At 37.0% G+C, this 21,056-nt stretch overlaps 1 protein-coding gene across 1 annotated transcript in view; it reads left to right on the top strand.

Annotated features, from left to right (window-relative positions):
• The window catches only part of SYCP2 (synaptonemal complex protein 2), a gene marked incomplete at its 5' end in the record, with an annotated part of 58,372 nt that extends 37,619 nt beyond the window's left edge, over positions 1-20,753 (top strand). The window contains 20 exons of the mRNA XM_019426388.2: positions 1,069-1,196; positions 1,976-2,012; positions 4,038-4,108; positions 4,200-4,257; positions 4,945-5,000; positions 5,432-5,489; positions 6,627-6,795; positions 8,986-9,023; positions 9,511-9,681; positions 11,090-11,288; positions 12,469-12,671; positions 16,161-16,251; positions 16,514-16,666; positions 17,190-17,317; positions 18,343-18,437; positions 18,515-18,614; positions 19,062-19,120; positions 19,226-19,304; positions 19,393-19,449; positions 20,307-20,753. Coding sequence (XP_019281933.2) covers positions 1,069-1,196; positions 1,976-2,012; positions 4,038-4,108; positions 4,200-4,257; positions 4,945-5,000; positions 5,432-5,489; positions 6,627-6,795; positions 8,986-9,023; positions 9,511-9,681; positions 11,090-11,288; positions 12,469-12,671; positions 16,161-16,251; positions 16,514-16,666; positions 17,190-17,317; positions 18,343-18,437; positions 18,515-18,614; positions 19,062-19,120; positions 19,226-19,304; positions 19,393-19,449; positions 20,307-20,384 — 2,028 coding nt within the window. The remainder of the gene's footprint in view (positions 1-1,068; positions 1,197-1,975; positions 2,013-4,037; positions 4,109-4,199; positions 4,258-4,944; positions 5,001-5,431; positions 5,490-6,626; positions 6,796-8,985; positions 9,024-9,510; positions 9,682-11,089; positions 11,289-12,468; positions 12,672-16,160; positions 16,252-16,513; positions 16,667-17,189; positions 17,318-18,342; positions 18,438-18,514; positions 18,615-19,061; positions 19,121-19,225; positions 19,305-19,392; positions 19,450-20,306) is intronic.
• Between the last annotated feature and the right edge of the window lie 303 nt (positions 20,754-21,056).

A 21,056-nucleotide genomic window follows, 5' to 3' on the forward strand; every position in this document is an offset into this window, starting at 1 on the left:
GAGATGATGACCTAAGCCAAAATCGAGAGTCAGATGCTTAACTGACTGAGCCACCCAGGCGCCCCTGTGGTCCCTTTTAAGTTAATTTTTGTGAAAGGTGTAAGGTCTGTCCGGATTCTGGTTTGTTTGTTTTGTTTTGTTTTGTTTTGTTTTTGCATGTGGATGTGTGGATGTCCAGTTATTCCATCGCCGTCTGCTGAAAAGACTGTCCTTTCTCCATTGCATTGCCTTTGCTCCTTTGTCAAAGATCAGATGACTATGAGGGCTTATTTCTGGGCTCTCTGTTTTGTTCTATTATTCTATTTGTTCTTTCATCAATACCACACTATAGTGATTGTTGTATCATTTTAGCAAGTCTTAAAGTAGGGTAGTGTCAATCTGACAACTTTGTTCTTCAACATTATATTGGCTATTCTGGGTCTCTTGCTTCTCCGTGTACATTGTAGAATCACTTTGTTGATATCCACAAAAATAACTTACGGGATTTTTGTTGGGATTACATGAACTCTAGATCCAGTTGGGAAGAACGGACATCTTGACAATATTAACCTTCCTATCTGTGAACCTGAAGTTTCTCTCCATTTATTTAGAGTCTTTGATTGTCTTCATTCGTCGTCATATAGTTTTTCTCATATAGAGCTCATACATGTTTTGTTAGATTTATACTTGAGTATTTCATTTTGGGGGGAGTACTAATGTAAACGGAATGTAATTTCAAATTCTAGTTGTTCATCACTAGTTTATAAGAAAGCAGTCAACTTTTGTATATTAACCTTGTATCCTTCAGCAATGCTATCACAGTTGTATTTTAGTTCCATTTATTTTTACATGGATGGCAACTTTTCTTTTGATCTCTACAGAGCACTCTGCATGGTTCTCTTCGTTAAGTTTTATCCTGTGTTATTTAATGCCTAACAAAGCCCAAACTTACTAAATCATTTCTTACCCGCTTTATTTCTCTTTGTAGTTATATATAAAACCAGATTTTTCTTAAACATTCCTTTCAGCCTTTATTTTCCTTTGAAGGTTAACTGGTAGAGTCTTAAAGTAACTTATGCATTGTTTCAGAGGGAAAAGTCAAAAGAGAAAGGATTTACCGATGCAGCAGACTCCTTGATAAACCAACTCAATAAGAGATATAAACCCAAGGATGACATAAAGTCTACAAGAAAATTCAAGGAGTCTTTGATTGATGGGTATGTACTTAAATTTTAGACATAAATATTTTTCTGACAGATCCAACTAAACTATTTCACAGTTACAAGAAGATTAGTTTTGAACATGTTCAAATAGTATAACTTTCTAGTAGAAAACACCTAGTTACTTACTTTTGTAAATAGTAGCTGTTTTAATTATACAGGAAGGGAACTAAATTTGAAATTAGTCATTGTAGTATGTGATTATATTTTATAAAGTATCAAAATACCATATTGATAGAGCATACCTTTTCATAAGTCTTTAGGCTATCGACATTTTCAGATTTTATTTATTGAGCCTAGTGATGAGTAAGACTAAATACGTGTACATATGTTGCTTGAACGGAATAGGAAATCGAAATGAGCTGAGCTGAGTCGCTTTCATATAATAAATATTTTTTGTCTGCAGTCTTTCTGAAGGTTAGGTCTTTTCTTATTAAAAGATGTTTCTTTACAGGTTGTAGGTGGTTAATTCATGTCTAAATTAATTGTGGCCTTATTACAAGGCATGAAACCCTCTCGTGGCAGAACCATTCATTTCAAATTGCTCGGCACCTTTTGCCGCATGCGTGGTTCAGCTTAGAATTAGCGGTTATGGTTGCTGTTTACGAGGAGGGAGGTTGCAGGATTATGAGACTAGTCTTGTCACACTGCAGTGATTTACAGCGTATCGAATGTAAACTTAGCGACCCAAATGTTTTACCTTACACAACATGGCTTTTACGAAGAACATTCCACTGATGATTGCTTGTTTCATTTTGACAATATCTCTTTTATAGTGGTTTTTCAAACAAATCTGATCTACAGCTCAGTAAGGTAGGTTTCATTTATTTCACTACACCAAATGTATAGTCAAACTCTGAGAACTGTAAACATAAAACGGAAGCACAGTAGGATGGAGTTAATGTTTTCAGCATGTTGATAAATGGGTTAAACAACCGCAAGTTTGTGACAAGTACTCGAAATAGTCCTTTCTGTTCTGCTTTTCAAAATAAAAGTTCCTTTTTCTTAAGTTATTTATTTACTTCTTTTGAGAGAGAGAGACCGAGAGAGAAGGGGCAGAGAGAGGGAATCCCAAGCGGCAGTGCAGAGCCCAGCGTAGGGCTTGATCTCACCAACTGTGAGATCATGACCTGAGCTGCAGTCCCGAGTTGGACACTTAACTGACTGAGCCACCTAGGTGCCCCCAAAATGTTTCTTTTACATGTGTGAGTGTGATATTTTCACTTTCTGCCTTGTGATTCAATAAATCTTTGTTTTCATTTGTTTTCCTTAGCTAATCTCATCTCTTCTGACAAGAAGATCTTTCTTAACTCTGTATTTCTGTTAAAAAAATTATTTATGCAGGCTTAAAATACCAATTGCCTTTGAATTATTCCTCACAATTACTTCCTATCCATTTAATTTCGAGTTTTGAGGTTCACCTTCTGTACGTTCCTCTTACATCACCCTCTGCCGCCTTATGTAGCTCCTTTATCCTAGTTTGAGTTCTAATTTCTAATCCCTGGATTATTGCAGTGGCATTTATGTAATTTTTTTGCCTCTAGTATTTCTCTTGTCAGTCCGCCATTCTGTTCAGTGCCAGCTTTTTCTCTTTTTAAAGCACACACTTCAGCTGTGCCATTCTGTTCAGATGCCTTCTCTGGTCCCTGTTGCTTACTGAGTGCAGACTTAGGCGGGCTCTCTAGTCCCTTTAAAAGTCTGTCTTTATTTCCGAGTATTAGTTCCCTAGACATGTCTCCTTTAGCTGAAGCATAATAACTTGAGATTACCCCGAAGTGTTTTCCCTAAGTGCTTATTCTCTTTTCTTCCCCTCTTTATGAAAAACCGAACTGAGTCGGGATGCTCTCACACTCTTTTCTGCTCATCAGAGCTTGATTTCTCCTCGCGAGTCTTGCTTCAGAGTCCGCCTTCTTTTTGAAAACTTGCAAACCCCACATGGGCAGAATCTGCACGCCAGTTCCTTTGTACCATTTTTTGATACTTTACTGAGTCTTGCAGTTCTTTTTTCTCTCTGGTGTCTTCTATTAGAGTGTGTCTGTTTAAATCATCTTTGTATCCTGTGTGACACTTCTGCTTACTTTTGTATCTCTCTTTATATCTTGGCTTATCTTTGTGTCTTCTGTAATACCTACACACACTAGCGTGCAATAGACGAGTTTAACAGATATATCTAAACACTGGTAAAAATCATATGGGAAAGGATAACTCAGATAAGCGATCAGAGGAGTAATATATTAAGGGATAAACTTTCTGGAATAATACACATAATTATATATAAGATAGCCGAAGTACATAATCAAATTGAATATAGTTAACAACTAAAATGAATGTTTTGTTTTAATATTTCCAACTTATTAGACTTCTGAGCATCTCTTTTCGGTAAGCAATCATTTAGTGATATTAGTAGTGATCTTCCATAAACCTTAGTCTCTCCCAAAGTTTTTCTGTTGAAGACTTTAAAGCAAACAAGTCTAGAAAAAAAAGAAGCATGTTTGTTTTGTGATTCTGGAATCACTAAGGTTCAGCTTGTTTTGAAACCAGTGAAAAGGTCATTTACCTGTGTACAGTGATGGCAGTGCATATTAAAAAGTAAGGATTCTATGTTTGTATTTAACTTACTTTCAGTCATATTCTTATTTAATACCTAAGTCTTCAAAATTTATAACAGTGTGGATGTTTAATACTTTTATTCAGTTTACATTAAGGCAACAGCTACAGATGGAAAATATGAGTAGAAACAGGTAGAAAATAGATGAAAAATACAATTGCGCATGTTGTTTGCCAAGTATACTAATGTACAAGTTTCAATGGTTGTATATAAACTTCTTTTGTATTTAGGAAAAAGTTCAGAAAAAAAGTTATAGGCAACTGAAGACTACTTTTGTTAATGTTACTTCTGAATGCCCACTGTAAGTAATTTTTCATAGATCTTGCAGTTTTCTTCATATACGAAGAATATTTATTATATAATGAAGTTAATATTTCTCTTCATTTTTACAGGAATGATGTTTACAATTTTAACTTGAATGGCGCTGATGAGCCTATTATAAAACTTGGAGTAAGCTAGAAATCAGTATTTTGTATTGGTTATTCAGTATTTATTTTGTATTCACTAGATTGTTATTACAGTGTATGTTTTTTGGTTTCCATTCTCTCGTAGATATGCTTTAAAGTATGTTTAAATACTTTAAAACTTCTTTTGTACCAACTTAGGCATATTTGGTTTCCTTTAAAGCCTTTTGGCCTGAAGTAGAGAAAAATGAGTAATTAGGACATGGGAGTGGGGACTCACCCTACTACTTCAAGAACATCGCTTTGCTTCTTGATACAAGACATTTTAAAACCATTACTCTTACTTATTTTTTTAATATATTTTTTATATATTATATTATATAATTATACATAATTATATATAATTATATATATTTTATATTATATTTATAATATATATTAAATAAATTATATTTATATATTATATATACAATATTTTTATATTTATAAAATATATTTATATATATATTTATATTTATAAAATATATTTATATATATATATTATATAATATAATATATTTTATAGTATTAACTTTCTTTTTATATATAAAAGTATTTTAGTAAGCTTAATTTAATTGATGCGTCTTACGATAGGAAGTGATAGAAACTAGAATTTATATGTTTATTTTTTAAAATGTATGTTTACCTTATTTTGACACTAAGAAAAAATTTTTAATGTTTATTCACAATCTAGATCCAGGAATTTCAAGCTGCAGCTACAGAAGCCTGTGTGGATAATTCAATAAAATTGTAGGTGTTTTTATTATAATCGGATGGATCAGAGTAAAATAAGTTTCTCAGCTGTTCTTTTTCTTCAGTATGTCCTCCCAGTTTGTGTGAGAGGCTCTACCATACTGAGAAGAAGGATGGGGAACGTTGTTGGTGGGACTGCCCCCTGACGTTCCTGACACTTCGGCCTTTACTCCTGAAACTGACATGTGCGTCCTCTGCACTTGTCATGTTAGCTGTGCATGTCCGATGATGAAGCTGGAGGGACTCAGTCCTTCATCCAACCTTGTTATTTTTATAATGAACCGAGGTCAGAGAGGATGAGCGATTGGCCAGAATTATACAGTGAGCTAGTGAAAGAGTAAGGCTGAAGACCCGTGTCTAGCTGTTCGGTGCATGTTACCTTAAGGAAAAAGTAATTAAATTAAAATTAATGCATCTTTTTGTTTAAGGATAGGTTTGAGGAATCATGATGAACTTGAATCTTCTCTCAAAACAAAAGATAAAAAAGTAAGTTACAATATCCTAATGTGTCCGTTAAGAACTTTATTTTAAAAAATAATTTTCTGGGGCACCTGGGTGGCTCAGTCGGTTGAGTGTCCAGCTCTTCGTTTTGGCTCAGGTCATGATCTCACGGTTTGAGATCGAGCTCTGCGCTGACAGCACAGAGCCTGCTTGGGATTCTCTCTCTACTCCTCCCCCCGCGTATGCACACCCTCTCTCTCAAGATAAATACTTAAACAAAAATTTCCTGTGCCAGAGATGATCACAGATCTAGAAAACAAAAATATTTGGGTTTTTCCCCCTCTGTTAGACTGTTCATGTGCCCACTATGACTCTGTTATGGTCTCCGAGCTATTTGTAAGTCATCTACTAACAGAAGATATGATAGCTTTAGTTACTTTCTTTGATGGCATCAGCTCGTGTCTGTGTGGAAGTAAGCTGTTTTAACTTTCAAACAACAACAAAATAGGAATCTCAGTCTCTGATCTGGGTTTCTGGGTGATTTGTTTGTCTGGATATGTGTTCTTAATGCCAGGTACATTAGTATGCTAAAAAATTAAGTTAGTTTTTCTGTTGCTTGGGTCGTTTCTGTTTTTTTGTTTTTTAGCTTAACTTTAAAAAAATTTTTTTTACATTTATTTATTTTTTATTTTTATTTTTTTTAACGTTTATTTATTTTTGAGACAGAGAGAGACAGAGCATGAACAGGGGAAGGGCAGAGAGAGAGGGAGACACAGAATCTGAAACGGGCTCCAGGCTCTGAGCTGTCAGCACAGAACCCGACGCGGGGCTTGAACTCACGGATCGTGAGATCATGACCTGAGCCAAAGTCAGACACTTAACCGACTGAGCCACCCAGGCGCCCCTACATTTATTTATTTTTGAAAGACAGACAAGCACAGGTGGGTGAGGGGCAGAGAGAGAAAGAGACACAGAATCCGAAGCAGGCCCCAGGCTCTGAGCTGTCAGCACAGAGCCTGATGCGGGGTTCAAATCCACGAACTGTGAGATCATGAACTGAGCCAAAGTTGGATGCTAATCCAACTGAGCCACCCAGGCGCCCCTAGCTTAACTTACCTTTAATGGTATATAATGAGACACGTTTCTTCATCTATTATATGGATTCTTTTTTTTTTTTAATAGATTGTAGCAAATCATAAAAAGAAAAATCTCTTTAGTGATACTGACACAGAATACAGATGTGATGACAGCAAGACCGATGTTAGCTGGCTGAAGGAACCAAAATCAAAACCACAGCTGATAGACTATAGCAGAAATAAAAATGTGAAGAAACAGAAAAGTGGCAAATCAAGTAAGAAATGACTTCAGAGAAATATTGGAAATGATTTTACCATGTCAACTACTTAAAATGCTTTGTTGGCTGACAAGTATATCTGTACATTGTTAGTGTTGATAACTATGTAGTCTTATGAGTAGAAGAGTAAATACACCACGACACTACAGTGGTTTTGTTTTTTGTTTTCTTTTTAGTAATATGGTTGTGTAGAAATTATTTTTTTTTACTGGAATCTTAAAGACAGAAAATGTGATTGTCGTATTCTTTGGTTCATGCATACTCTTCACCATTTGTCCACTCGTGGCCTGCTGTTCTACAGTTGTTTAGCAATTATTGTGGATAGTGTGTTATTAAACACTCATGAACCCAACACTAAGCAAAAATCAAATCTTGGACATGCCATTTCCTGTCACAGCTAACACATGTACTTTTTAGGGATGCATATAAAAACATATTATAAGGAAAACCATTTTCTTGCAGAAATATTTTTGCCTAAATCTTCCACAGAATGTCTTCCCAGCATATGGCTTTTGCTTTGTCTAGTGAATCTCTTAAAGCAGTCGGATAAGAGTTGGAGGTATGGGTTTTTTGGCTAGACATATGGACCATTTTCCTAGCTTGTTTACTAAAACACAGAGATTTTATATATTCCATTTTTATTTTTTTTTTATTTTATTTATTTTTTTTTTTTAAATTTTTTTTTCAACGTTTATTTTATTTTTGGGACAGAGAGAGAGCATGAACGGGGGAGGGGCAGAGAGAGAGGGAGACACAGAATCGGAAACAGGCTCCAGGCTCCGAGCCATCAGCCCAGAGCCCGACGCGGGGCTCGAACTCACGGACCGTGAGATCGTGACCTGGCTGAAGTCGGACGCTTAACCGACTGCGCCACCCAGGCGCCCCTCCATTTTTAAAATAAGACCTTTTAAGTTGATATTTAAGAGAACCAGCCTTTACTTTATGTCAGGATAAATATAACCAATAGTAGCCTCTGTGTATGTGGGGGGTGGGGTGCATGACGGCGTAAACAGAAGTAAAAACAAAAACCTGGAAATGAAGCTTGGCACGTATTGGTGAATGAGGCTGAATCTTGAAAAGAGATGAGGCCTGTCATCTCCGCCAAGACGAGAAGCAGCAGAATCATCTTAATACGAGAGAGAGAGAGAGAGAGAGAGAGAGAGAGAAGTCTGAGACAGCAGCATGTGCTGGTGCGGGGAGTGCAGTGGGGGTGGGGGGTGGGGGGTGGCCAGAGCCCAGACAGGACCTGTGAGAAGAGGCCGAAAGATGCACCGCACCTGCTCTGGGCAGCGGCGTGGTATCAGCCAGGAGCTGATAAAAGTCACATGCTCTCAGGGAGTTTATACTCATTTGTAACATCTTGAGACACTCAAGGTTAGAGTACTGTGATCAGTACAGACTTTAAAAAAAAAACTGGACTTCTGAGTGAATGGTTTTGTTTAAACGGCTGCATGTCTGCAAGTCATATGTAGGGACTGGCTTATCGCCAGGATTGGAAGACCTTTCTCCCAGAACTTCATTGCTTCCTTGGCTCGGATAGTCCCATTTCTTAGGCTTCAGAGAATATTCAGAAAGTTGATTGTGCCCGAAAGGCAAAAAAAGGAATAGGGACTAAAGCTACTCTCAGGAAATATGCATGAATCTTAGAAACAATGAGGGGCGAAAAATAAAGCACACCGTAGAATATTACATAGGAGAGGATACTGTTTTATAAAGTTCATTATATTGTTTAGGGATACATATCTGTGAAGTAAAACTTTATTATTTTTTTTAAGACCAAATGAATGAGAAACAATTCACGATAATGAAAATACTCCCTTTTGGCAGAGGGGATATTGAGCCTCAGAGAGAGTACACATAAATAGATAACATCATTATCCATAATCTAGCTTTTAAATTGATAGATGCATAGGTGTTCACTTTATAACTCACATTCCCTCTTCTCACGCATGTTGAAGAAGTTTCATAGTGTAAAGGAGAAAAGAAATTGGTCGTTTATATCCTACCAAACACTACAAAGCTATCGATGTCAGTTTAGCCTCCAATCATCTCGAAATTCAAATTTTTGAATGAATTTAAATATGTATTCTTGTTATGATTTTAACTTCTATGCAGAAATATTCTAATAAATTTTAATACCAGTTCTAATCTATTTGAAAAATGTAACTTTATTTTCTTGCATTGCAGGACCATCGTTGGAAAGGGGACAACCAAGATCTAAAATGGTAAAACCAAGACGTTGGTGTTCAAACATCCCTTGAAAATTATTTTTCTCCTAGCATGTAGAAAACCTCATTTTTCATGTTATAATTTTATCCTTGTTGTTACTTGTTTCTCCATAATTGTTCTAGCCTTTGCATGCATACTCTTACTTTCTGCCTTTTTGAATCATGTTGGCCTGTTTTAGGTCTATTTTATTTTGTGATTCTAGTACCTATAGCTGTTCCTCTTTTTTCCTCTCTTTCTCTTTTTTATGTAAGTTAGGTAATAGATATACCAGACCCCGCAGAGCTTTGGTGATAGGAATAAAAAAGGTGATGGGGAAGTTATTTGGACGGAAGGATAAAATCCAGTATTTTTAAAATATTAATCAGGAATTTTATAAAATACAAATATTTTATGTATTGTCACAGGGCCAAGTTTATAGCAAATAGCTTGTATTTCTTACATCTCACATATTGACCTACTAATTCAAAAATTTTTCTCCTAAAGACACCCAACAAAAACACCACCAAAAAGGTAGAGGAGACAGTTCCAGATGGGAGAACCAGACTTCCACGAAGAGCGGCAAAAACCAAAAAAAATTACAAAGATCTCTCAAATTCAGAATCAGAGAGTGAACAAGAATTTTCACATTCATTTAAAGAGAAATTGCTAGTCAAGGTAAGTAAATAGATATAATTCAGATTAAAAATTTCTAAAAAGCCTGTTAAAATACTAAATAGAGAATGTATTTTTACAGAAATGTCGAATTTGTCACATTTTAAGATTGAACCTTCTATATGAGAAATGTTATATGCTAAAAATTGATCTTTACGCAGTATGTTAAAATGTGTGATAAGTTGGCATTAGTGTTACAAAACAGATGTTTGACTCTAGTAAAATTAGAACTTTAAGATAACATTTTTGAATTAGAAAAGGGCTTGAATTTTTCCAAATTATACGTCAGAAAAGTGCAGACTGTTGGAAAGCTGTGACTCTTTCTGTTGAATGGAAGCAAAAATACTAGATCTGAGGTTCTTCCCACACACTGCCCACCTGTGTCTATCCTTGACTTCTTTCTGTCTCTTAATGTTACAGACATATCCCCAGCCGTCTGTGCTTGAAAGCTTTTTTAACAAAGTCAAAAAAGAAAAAAAGAAAAATAGTGCTTATAGTTTGCCAGGTGCTATTCTAAGTACTTTATAGATTTAACTTCTTAAAATCTCTTAAGTACCATAGGTGACTAGTACTATTATTGACATCTCATTTTACAAATGAGAAATTGAGGCTCAGAGAGATGAAGGAACTTGCCCAAGGTCACACAGCTAGGAGGTGGTAAAACAAAGGTTTGAACCCAAAGAGTCTGGCACTGAAGGTAGGTCTGATCATTACACTGTTCTGACTGATGGCACATAATTAAAGTTGTACCTCCCTTTGTTTGTAACCTTGTTATTCTTTACTTGGAAGACTTTAAGGACTTCATAACTTACGTCTGCATTTTCTATCACTTCTTACTTTAATTTACTCTCCATGTAGTCAGATGAGTCTTCCCAAGCTCCCTGTCGTCATCTCCCTCTTCAAAGAAAAACGCTGACAGTCTCTATGTGGTCAGTGCAGCAGAATACCTTTGCAATCTCATTTCCCCTGCTCCCCGGTGTATGCTCAGAGCTGAAACAGCCAGATGGGCTAACCTGGGACTCCCACACTAGACTGTGCAGCTCCAGTCCCTGCACCCTGTCGGGGGGGGGGGGGTGGGGGAGGGGTCTCCCCTCACCGTCTTCTCTATACCTCCCGAGCACGTCAAGTACCATGAAATCCAGGAACTGTTTCTAGTTTCCCTAAACTGGATATAACCTCCTTACGGTGCTTTATTTGCATTTCTTAGGATATTATAGTCCATGTATATTTTCCTATGAATTTGTCATATGCCTTCTACACGCAGAAAGTCCTTCAGTACTCATGTTGAAGCCCCTGTTGTGCTCGTGTATAGTAATAGAAGATATTTGATATTTCAGCATAATTTGTTTTATGCGTCCAAGTATAAATTTCTTGCATTCAAGTATAATTTAAAACTTATCAATACAATTAGGAGGAAAATATCCATTCCAGAAGCAAAACCATAAAGCTGCCAAAGAAACAGAAGAAAGCCTTCTCTGCCGAATCACAGAAGGATATATCAAAAGAATGGAAAAATTCATCTCTACTAAAAGATGCCGTAAGAGATAATAGCCTTGGCTTATCTCCTGTATCTTTATCTGGGAGCCCATCATCTATAGAAGTCATGAGAGGTCAGTATCATTTTTTTCTTTTAAATATTCAACAAGTTTCTATTATAACTCTGTGAAAACAGAGTTTGAAGATTAATCTTAAATATGTGCCTCAAAATTATAGGTAGTCAAACTTCATTTTGTGAACTAGTTAATGCTAGTAACTTAGTCTTTGCTAAGTAGACATGGCAACGGTGTCACTACGACACTCAAGGTTTTCATGGGAGGACGTTAAAGACCAAATGGTTCAATGTGGAAAATACTTAATGTATGTTTACAAATTGTAATGTGAAAGCTTAAATCAACTTTTAGGTTTTTAATCCCCAGACACATTTAATGTGAAAATAATGATGGGGATTTCTACTTTTTCTCTTTGACATTTCATTGACAAAAAAGTCTGCAAGGAACATCCTAGTCATACTGTGGACCCATAGTGGATTATTTTTGAGGTTTGCTTTTATTGAAAGACAACTGACAAAGAAAAATTCATATTCTTTGGAGCTCTGGTACACACACACACACACACACACACACACACACACACTTTTCTAATATAGTAACTATAAGTTTGCACTTTTTTTCTGTTCTTTTTAAGGATATTTTAAAGCATTTCCAAGTATCCATAAGTTAATATATACTTCCTTCAAAGTAGCTATTTTGTTCTTTACTAGAATATTTTCTCAGCGCCCAGGACCACTGACATCTCCGATAACCGCACACTGTAACAGAGACACACATGCCCTGATTTTATCTGAAAACTAAGAGTCCATTTATACTAAGACTTATTTCAGCCATGAATTTCCTCACCTATATATGAAGGATTTAGATAAGATGATTTCCCAAGCCATCTCCAACCAGAAAATTCTGTGACTTTATAACAGTTCTGGCTGTGATGTCAAAATACTCAAGATAATGCTTAGGTTGATCATTACGGTGCAGCTCATACTATAGATATTTTTGTTTGAGCTTTTGAAAGTTCTTATACTTACATCTTAAATGGAGCCATTAATATTTTTCTAAGCCTTACAAATCAAATGATTTTAATATAAATTAAATTTGATTTATTAGAAATTTATCTTTTTAAATACAAAGAAGATGAGGATTTGATAAATCATTGTAGTCTTAGAGTTTAACATCTTACTATTTCCAAAGCAGACATCAATGATAATACCTGTCATCTGTGTTTTGTGAGGCAATATAGGTATAGAGAAAATAACAGAGAAGGATTTTACTCAGGATTATGACTGTATAACAAAATCCATATCACCTTATCTGAAAACTTCATCACCTGAATCTTTAAACAGTAAATATAGAGTCGGAGGTCCAGCAAAGTCACCTAAAAACAGTGACAAAAATGTATGTGCACGAGAACGTTGCTCACCAATTCCACGATCCTTCTTGTTGGTAAGAATATACGCTATTTTCCTCCTTTATCAGATCTATCTGAAGTGGGGAAATCATTTCCCTCTAATTTTAATCAAGTACACATTGCTTGTCCACCTAACTTAGGGTTCTGGGTTTGGTCTGTGGGACAAGAATAACGTACTGGTAAGTAGAACGGCCTCTGTGAGATTGACAGACTAATTAGCTGTCCAGGAGGAAGGGTGCGGTGGCGTGAGAAGTAGCGAGTGTGTCTCTTCTCAAGGAATGATCACTTCAGCAGAGGCACTGCTCACTCGTCTATGCATCAAAACCACATAGTTCATGAATGAGTGAATATTAAGATGAACAGAGTTAGTGATACGGTGGAAAATTCTTCATTCTTCTTCTCTTGTGTATTGTTACGTGTACCATTTCTTCCTAACGTGTAGGTATGTTCAAAGTGTTGTAAAAAGACATTAAAGATAGGAATCAATTACGGTCAAAGTGAGGTTAAAATACTGTGCCTACAGAGAAGAGTTGTAAGTTGTGGATACTTCGGTACCAGTTTAAAACCCACCCCACTGCCATCCCCTTTTGACTTGGGTTGTGTAGATGGCTTAATTTGGAGAATTTTATAGTTCTCTATAGGTCTCTCTATAAAGTTATAGAACTGATTGCCAAGATAGTATAACTGGGTATAGCTGAAAGAGTTCTGAGTGAGACAGAACTGCATTTAAATACTTGCTAGCTGTGTAACATTTTACAAGCTAATGAAGCCCGCTCTACCTCAGTTTTCTCATCTGTACAGTAGGGTTGTGAAAAATTAGTCTGATTGTACAAGCAGAATACCTGATACGTAGTAAGTACCCAGATACGTTATTCTCTTGATACGTGTGGACCTCCATATACGGACATGGAATTAACGAGAGTTCAGTGTACCCACAGCCCAGATAGGAGACCTCTGATAAAACCAAACTCTGTCCTATCACTTTGAACCGAATATTTGTATTTCTGCAGGATTTTAAGGTCCTTTTATTCTGTTTAGTAGTTTTCACAGAGCACATTTTTCTAACCAAATCTCTTATGAAACCTCCAGTGTGCCAAACAAGTAACAGTGGAGCTACACCATGTAAAGCAGACAGGTGTAAGCCCCCCTCCTGGGTAACTCCCAAAGCACCTTCGCAAGGCTCGCAATTGCAGAACACCAGTTTTCCACTAGGTCACCATCCCATGGTCCTTTGCTGTACCATCGTTCGTGTCCCTGAACCCTTTAATCCCTCCAGTGTCCCTCCCGTCTTGCAAATCTCAAAACGTAGGGGATTCCCTGCCCACTTTTCTTTCAGGCTACGCTGTACTAGTCAGAATTTTAGCTGTTACATATTCATCGGCCATTTGTTTCCCGTTGACTGTTGACTCTGAGATATTAGAAATTTGCTATATAAATTAGTTCTGTCAGCTTATACTCTCCGACACTCTCTGTGATAGTGGCAGTTTTCTCTACAGTTTTAACCGTTACCAGATGTTCTGTTTGTGATCGCCAATCTGATGTGTAGTGTATAACTTTGATTTGCATTTTACCGATTAAAAACATCAGTGAGTACTTCATGTTTTTTGGCCATTTTGTGAATTGCCTTTTTTTGCTAATTTTTAATTGTTTGACTTTTTTTTTTATAGACTTGTAGTTCTTAAAATAGTCTGGATATTCTAAATTGCTTATGTATGTGCAGTGCAAACATTCTTTTTCCAGTAGCTATAATTTCACTTAAATGAAAAAAAATTTCCATATGACAAAACTTGTTATAATGGAATTTACCAGAGTCTTTCTGTGATCAAGAAATCCCTCAGCTATGGTCATATTTTCCTTTCTTGTAAAAATGTTAGTTTTAACTTCTAGGTTTTCAGTCTTTCTCGGGCATTAGTGCAGCATCATACATGAAGTGCCTTCCTTTGTCCATCGTTCGTAATGCTAATCTGGGCACAGCCTAGGCAACCTGGAGGGCCAACTGCTGGGCACTGTTCCGTGTGACTGGCCAGTCTGTCTCTGTGCTAATGCCCCATTGCTGTCGTTGGTATAGACTTTAACACTTGCAGGCTGTTTCACCAACCCTGCCCCTCTCATTCTTTTACTTAAAATCTTCATGGCCCTTGAATCATCCATGTAAATTTTGGAATTACTTTGTTCAAGGGAAGAATGCCATTTCCTAGTATTGATACTGGGTGCTTTCTCACCCATATATTTTTCTTTCTACATTTTGGTGTTATTGCCAAAAAATGATGCCAGATCTTCCACAAAGAAAATTAATTCCTGTATTTTATGGATTTTCTTTTTGCTGTACTAAAAAAAAAACCTTAAAATTTTTTTCTGGGTTTTTAATGTTTTTGCTTTGTATAGAAACACTATGGATTTTTATATCTCCACCTACCTTCACTAATTTTGTCATAATTCCCTGCCTAGGTTCTCTTGGATTCTGGATATAGACAGTTACTCATGATAACTTGTGTATTTCCCATTCCAGTCCTTATACTTAAGTTTCTTATTGTTAAGGTGACTGTGACCTCTGGGGAAATGTTAAATAAATGCCATACTAGCAGACACACTTAACCCATCGTTTTTGGTAGATACTTATCAAATTAACGTTGTAGTTGTCCAAGGACTTTTTCCCTTTTTGTTATAAATGGGTGTTGAGTTTTAGCAGCGAATGAATTATTCCCTCGAAATATAAGTAGTTTGGGTTGAATATTGTTGTGGTTTTGTTTTGGGCTTTAAATAATTTTCTAATTTCCTCTGGGTTTCTGTAGGTCTTGCTCATTCATAGCCCAGGCATACTCCAATTTATAATACTGTTGTGCATAGAAAAAATAATAAGTTCCGTGGTGCTTACATAAGAAACACATAATTTTCCACCAGCTATTCAGATGGAAACACAGTTTGGGAAAAAACAGTATATCAAAGTTGAACTTGCACGTAACAAAGAAGATCACATACAGGAGCAATAGAGGTTTGAAGGACACTATAGCCATCAGACTTAAACTAAGATGGTTCTTATAAGAATCAGACTACTGGCCCTAAACAATTAATATATTTTAAATATTTTTCAACGGTTATTACTTGAAAATCTGATGTTTAAAGTATTTCCATGTTTAAAGATCATGGAAAAAAGTTGAAATTTTTGAAATGAGAAGTTGTCAGTTCTCAAATAGTGAAGATATAGTTGCTGAGCCACTGACATGTATTTGTAATGGGGACTTTCTGGTTTCACGACTATTTAGGAATCGGTTGAACTTCGTGCCACTACCACAGTCCATAGCCCATCAACAAAAATATTTTTAATAATCTGTAAGACACAGAACGGTAAATGCAAAATTTTACAGCTTGGCGGAGGAGGGCTGGGAAGGGACCTAAACAAAAGTATCTGAAAAAAGAATGGACGATTGCAAATTGACTTGCTTTAGGGTTTGAGAAGGATGATCAAAGGTGAAGCCAAGAGGACTTACAGAATTTTTTCCCCCAATTTCTAATACTTGTTTTAGGGAAATCATTCCGCGTCTCCACTATCTATGTCTAGTGAAGGAAGAGAGCAAATACGGTGCGACATTCCTTGTGACTCTACTCATGTATCAGGTTTGTAGTCGCAGCATTGCTTTAAAAACAACATTGTTGAACTACTATGCAATTTCACTTTCTAAAGGAATTACATTTTAAGTCATACCATTTATTCAATGTGGCTAATGTCAAATTGAAAATAAGCTGGAGAGAATTTAATGTACAGCTGCCTAAAACAATGCAAACAAATAACTGAAAGGCTTTTTTAATAAAAGCAAGAAAATTATTAGGTTATTTTTGATCAAGATTGTAGCGCTATTGTTTTTTAACTGTTCCTAAGGCCCCACACAGCATTTTAGTCGCAAACGAATGTACATAGAAGAAGATAATCTAAGTAATGCTGATGTAGTAGAAGAGGAGGAGGAAGGGAGAGTATACTTGCTTCCCAAAAAACTATCCAGAACTGAAGACACAGACAATCACACTTATAAAGGTAGGTAGATCAAATGCCTGTGTCAAAATGCAATTAGTTGTGGAAGATGGTTTTTGAGATCTTAAATGATACACACACACACACACACACACAAAATCCCCTTTGTAAAGAGCACTTTGGATGAGTCTCATAAGGATGATGCTCTATCACCAAGTTCACTTTATGTGAATAATATAGTTAGTAAGGGTCTTTGTGCCCTAAATCTTCTTTTTAATTCTATTACTGATTACCACGTTTTACTAGAATGTAAATTTACAGATACATTGGTATGTCACTAAATATTTGGTTATTAACATGGAAATAGTTAAAAAAAATAACCATTCCATTTCACCGTTAACATTTTTGCCTCAATACCCATGCCAAGAGGATTTTTTAGAAATGAAAATATTTTTAACTACCTTTTATGTCATATTATTAGATCACACATAGAATCTGAAAATAAGATTTTTGTCCTCAGCCTCATGACAAGTAAGGCTAAATTTGTAATAATGCATATCTTCAGCTGATTGTCTCCATTTTTTAGTATCTGAAAGTATATCTCCGTTATCAACAAATGACTTGTCTCTTCCTGCGGAGAGCTGGGAAAGTGAAATTTCAGGTGTGGGGATGATGTGTGAGAAGCTCAATACAGAATTTAGGAGGAAATTTCATGTAAGTTACCATTCTTTAAATGACAATTTTATACCCAATAAAATAATATGCCACCTGTCTACTAGACGAGCAGCTCGTTTGATCCTTTGGCAACAACACACCCGTTTAGGAACTCGCTTTTCCTCACGGACTGGTGAGAAGCGGAGTGATTTGTCTTCTAAGCCTGGTTTCTCTTCTCAAGTCTGTGCATTTTCCATAGTCTTTCTTTTCCTAGATTCTTTATTTTCCTTTTCAGTTTACCATTTTGACCCTTCCGTGCTTTTTCTTTTGGTCTGAACAATTTTCTTTCCGTGCCTCATGTTTTCGTTGCGCGGAGATGACAGCTAGCAAGGTTGCTGCAGTCGAGGAGGAAGCCAGAGGAATCCTCTCGCACTGCTTTACCAGGTCACTGCTCGTGGAGCCTTAGCCACTGAGGCTCCAGTGAGGTGATGTTTGCAAAAATACTTTCTAAAACAATCAACTCTTGTTTTCTCCACCTACCTCTTTATCTCACATGCCTGTGCTGGGAATACTTGTCTTCGCCTCCTGTTAACCCGTGTGGAAAAACACCTTTTATCATCAGCCCCTCTCTTGTCTTTGTCCTTCGTCTGAAATAAGATTCTGTATATTTTAATTATCAAAGGACAACCTATAAACAGAGAAGCCGCCCTGATTTATGTGTATCCGTTCTGTTCTGCATCTGGCTAGATCCAGCAAATATATGTTTTTGTGGAAGACAGTCATTCTGAGTGTGAATTTGGGCTTTGTTCCTGAAGAGAATTATAATCACTAGCGTTTTTATAAACAGAGTGTGGTGTCCTTATGGAAACAATGATCCAGTTCAATCCTTAGAATTTTCTTGATGGAACCAGACACTGCCCTGACTGAGCTTTTTTATTAACACTTCAGTTTAAATCACCAAGTTTTTCATTTTTTACTTCTCTGAGTTTTTCTTAGTCATTTGCATGGTAAAGGCTTTGTTATTAACAGTCTTGGTTAAATTATTATTTTGTGAAGAGTTTTCAAGTTAAAAATGTGTTTTTCAGATCCGCCAAAAAATGATGGATTATTTTGCAAAGCAGTCTTGGAAAACAGCTCAACAACATCTGACCAACATGAACCATCAGATTCAGGAGTACAGGTCTGTACTAAAAGCCTTTTTTGCAGTCTTCTGAATGCTATGGTTTAAAATTTTTTTTCATTTTGTTTCCTTAATAGGATCAAAAAACTCGATAAATTCCAATTCATCATCATAGAGGAGCTGGAGAATTTTGAAAAAGATTCACAGTCTTTAAAAGATTTGGAGAAGGAATTTGTGGTTTGTGCTTTTAAGAATTTTTTTTTAAAGAGCCACACTCAGGAAAACTTCTGTTAATTTTGTTCTTTAGAAAATTGTTTTAGGGGTGCCTGGGTGGCTCAGTCAGTGAAGCGTCTGACTTTGGCTCAGGTCATGATCTCATGGAGCATGAGTTTGGGCCCCACACCGGGCCCTGTGCAGGCCTGCTTTGGATTCTGTGTCTCCCATTCACACTCTCTCTCTCTCTCTCAAAAAATAAACATTAAACATTAAAAACAATAGTTTTAGGTTTCATATACACACACTTAGAGACTGAAGCTTATGATGAGTACCTTTGATAATATGGGGGAAACCCTGAGACAGTGTATGACATCTAGAATATGCTCAGCATCTAGCCAAGTTTATTTAAACTAGGAATAGGAACATAGGAATTCTGCAAGTTTTATTTTTTTGTATTTTTAAATGTAGGAATTGGGGGAGAAGATACTTCAGAAGTACAGTGCCTATCAAAAAAGTGAGCTGCAGAGGTTGGTGTGGCATTCTTAATGACTATGACCTACATACACTTTCAATTTTTAAATATAAACGTCATTGCAATATTATAGCAATTCAAAAGTGACTTCCTCTGCTAGGCTTCACCACTTGAGAGCGTCACTGGACAAAAATGTCTTCTACAACACTGATTACGAAGACGCCGTTTTTACATCTGAGGTACAAGCTTTTTTACACTCCTATAATCGATACAGCTTCGCTGTGAAAATGTGACGGTAAACGTCATGGGTGCAATGCTGCTTTACAGATGTGCTCGATGAAGGAGGACATGAAGGTGCTGCAGGAACAGCTTCTGAAGGACACGGTGGGTCGGCTGCCCCCTGGGGTTCACGTGCTTCCGTCTCTCGTAGCGGCGACTTCTCCCACAGCCTTTTCTCCTGTGGGGATGGAGAGAGGCTTTCAGCCCAGTGGGTTGAGTTCTCTAAACTGGAATAATGGGAGCAAGTCGAGAGTACGATAGTCACAGAGGTGATTTAAATGAGTCCCTCCTAAGGGAGTATCGGTTCGGAAATGTTTACATGAGCTAAGAGCGTAACTTCTTTGTTCTTTGTTCTGTACCCGGCAGCAGGCCTGTGCCTTCTGAAGAAGGTGTGCCAGGACAGAGCCCCCAGAATCGCTGTCTGCTTGGACAGCAGGACTCCATTAACTTAGATTGGAGGATGGAAGTAGTGGACTTTGACCCAGAGGTCTAGTAGCCCAGCAGCTGCTTTCTGGGGGAAAAGACCCTTGGCGGGGAGGGGAGGGGCCCAAAGGCACTGCTCTCAACGATGGCAGACATTTTCCATGTAGACTTGAAGACTTCCTGTACACAGAGCACTAGTGTACTTGCTCCATTAATAGAACCCCAGCAGACTGTTGTGGCGAAGACGGTCTGGAGGGGAGCAGTCTAGAAAGAAATGTCAACAGCAGTTTGGGCTTTAAAAGACCGGATCTCTACATTGAGCGCCTAGAATATCCGTGTTGAGCCCTGAACTCCGGAGACACCTAGCAATAGATCCTGGGGGGCTAGACAGAATGAGCGCTGATACAAAATACCTTTAGGAAAGGGGTTGTTTTGAAAAGAATCCCTAATAACAGCTAGCTTTTTTCTTTCCGTTTGATGGTTTTATAGTGATCATTTAAAATCTAAGTGTGATTTTTCCCCCCCCTCCCCGGCTATAGCAAGAAGAGGAGCTTCTCAACGTACGCAGAGGACTGATGTCATTATTCATGGCTCATGAAAGAAACGTTCATGTGTGATGTCTGGGTGTTAGCGATTAGTTGTAGCCACTTACCCCTTTTTGTGTATACCAGGAAATCCCACAGTGGCTCTACCGAGAGAAAAACAGATGTCACCCAGGCAAGAGTACTTTTGTAGGAGCCTCCAAATCCAAAAAAATTGTCTTATGGATGAGAAAGAACCACTCTAACATGACTCCAGCCTCAAAAGACCTTTGTCTATATAGTACTGTTCTTTTTTTAGGGAAAAATTTTGGGAAAACCAAATAGTGAAAGGAATTTTGCTTGTTTCTGTAGGACTATGTATGTTGGACAGACAAATCTTACTGAGTTAACTATACTCACAAAACTAGTTTCTTTAATAAACTAAAACTTACCATAGAAAATGTACTTTTAAATGAATACAGTTTGGACTAAATATAAGGTATTACTAGTTCGGAGTATACTACATGCAATAAAAACTTGGCCCTGCTGAGAAGGGGGAGAAGCCTCTGATTTCAGATGCTTACCGGAGTGTGAGTCGGTACTTCTGGCCCACTGCTGGAGAGTGTATTTATTCAGTTATGGCACCTGTATTAGAAGGCATTAAACAGCCTATAAGAGTTACTGTATTTTCTAAATATTTTAATTCCAGGTAGATACCTTAACTCCTAAGCATGCTCTTTTGACAAGTACTTTTTAAGCTCCTACTAT

The sequence above is a fragment of the Panthera pardus genome, unplaced genomic scaffold (assembly GCF_024362965.1).
Source record: "Panthera pardus isolate Hobbes unplaced genomic scaffold, ASM2436296v1 HiC_scaffold_25, whole genome shotgun sequence".
NCBI lineage: Eukaryota > Metazoa > Chordata > Mammalia > Carnivora > Felidae > Panthera > Panthera pardus.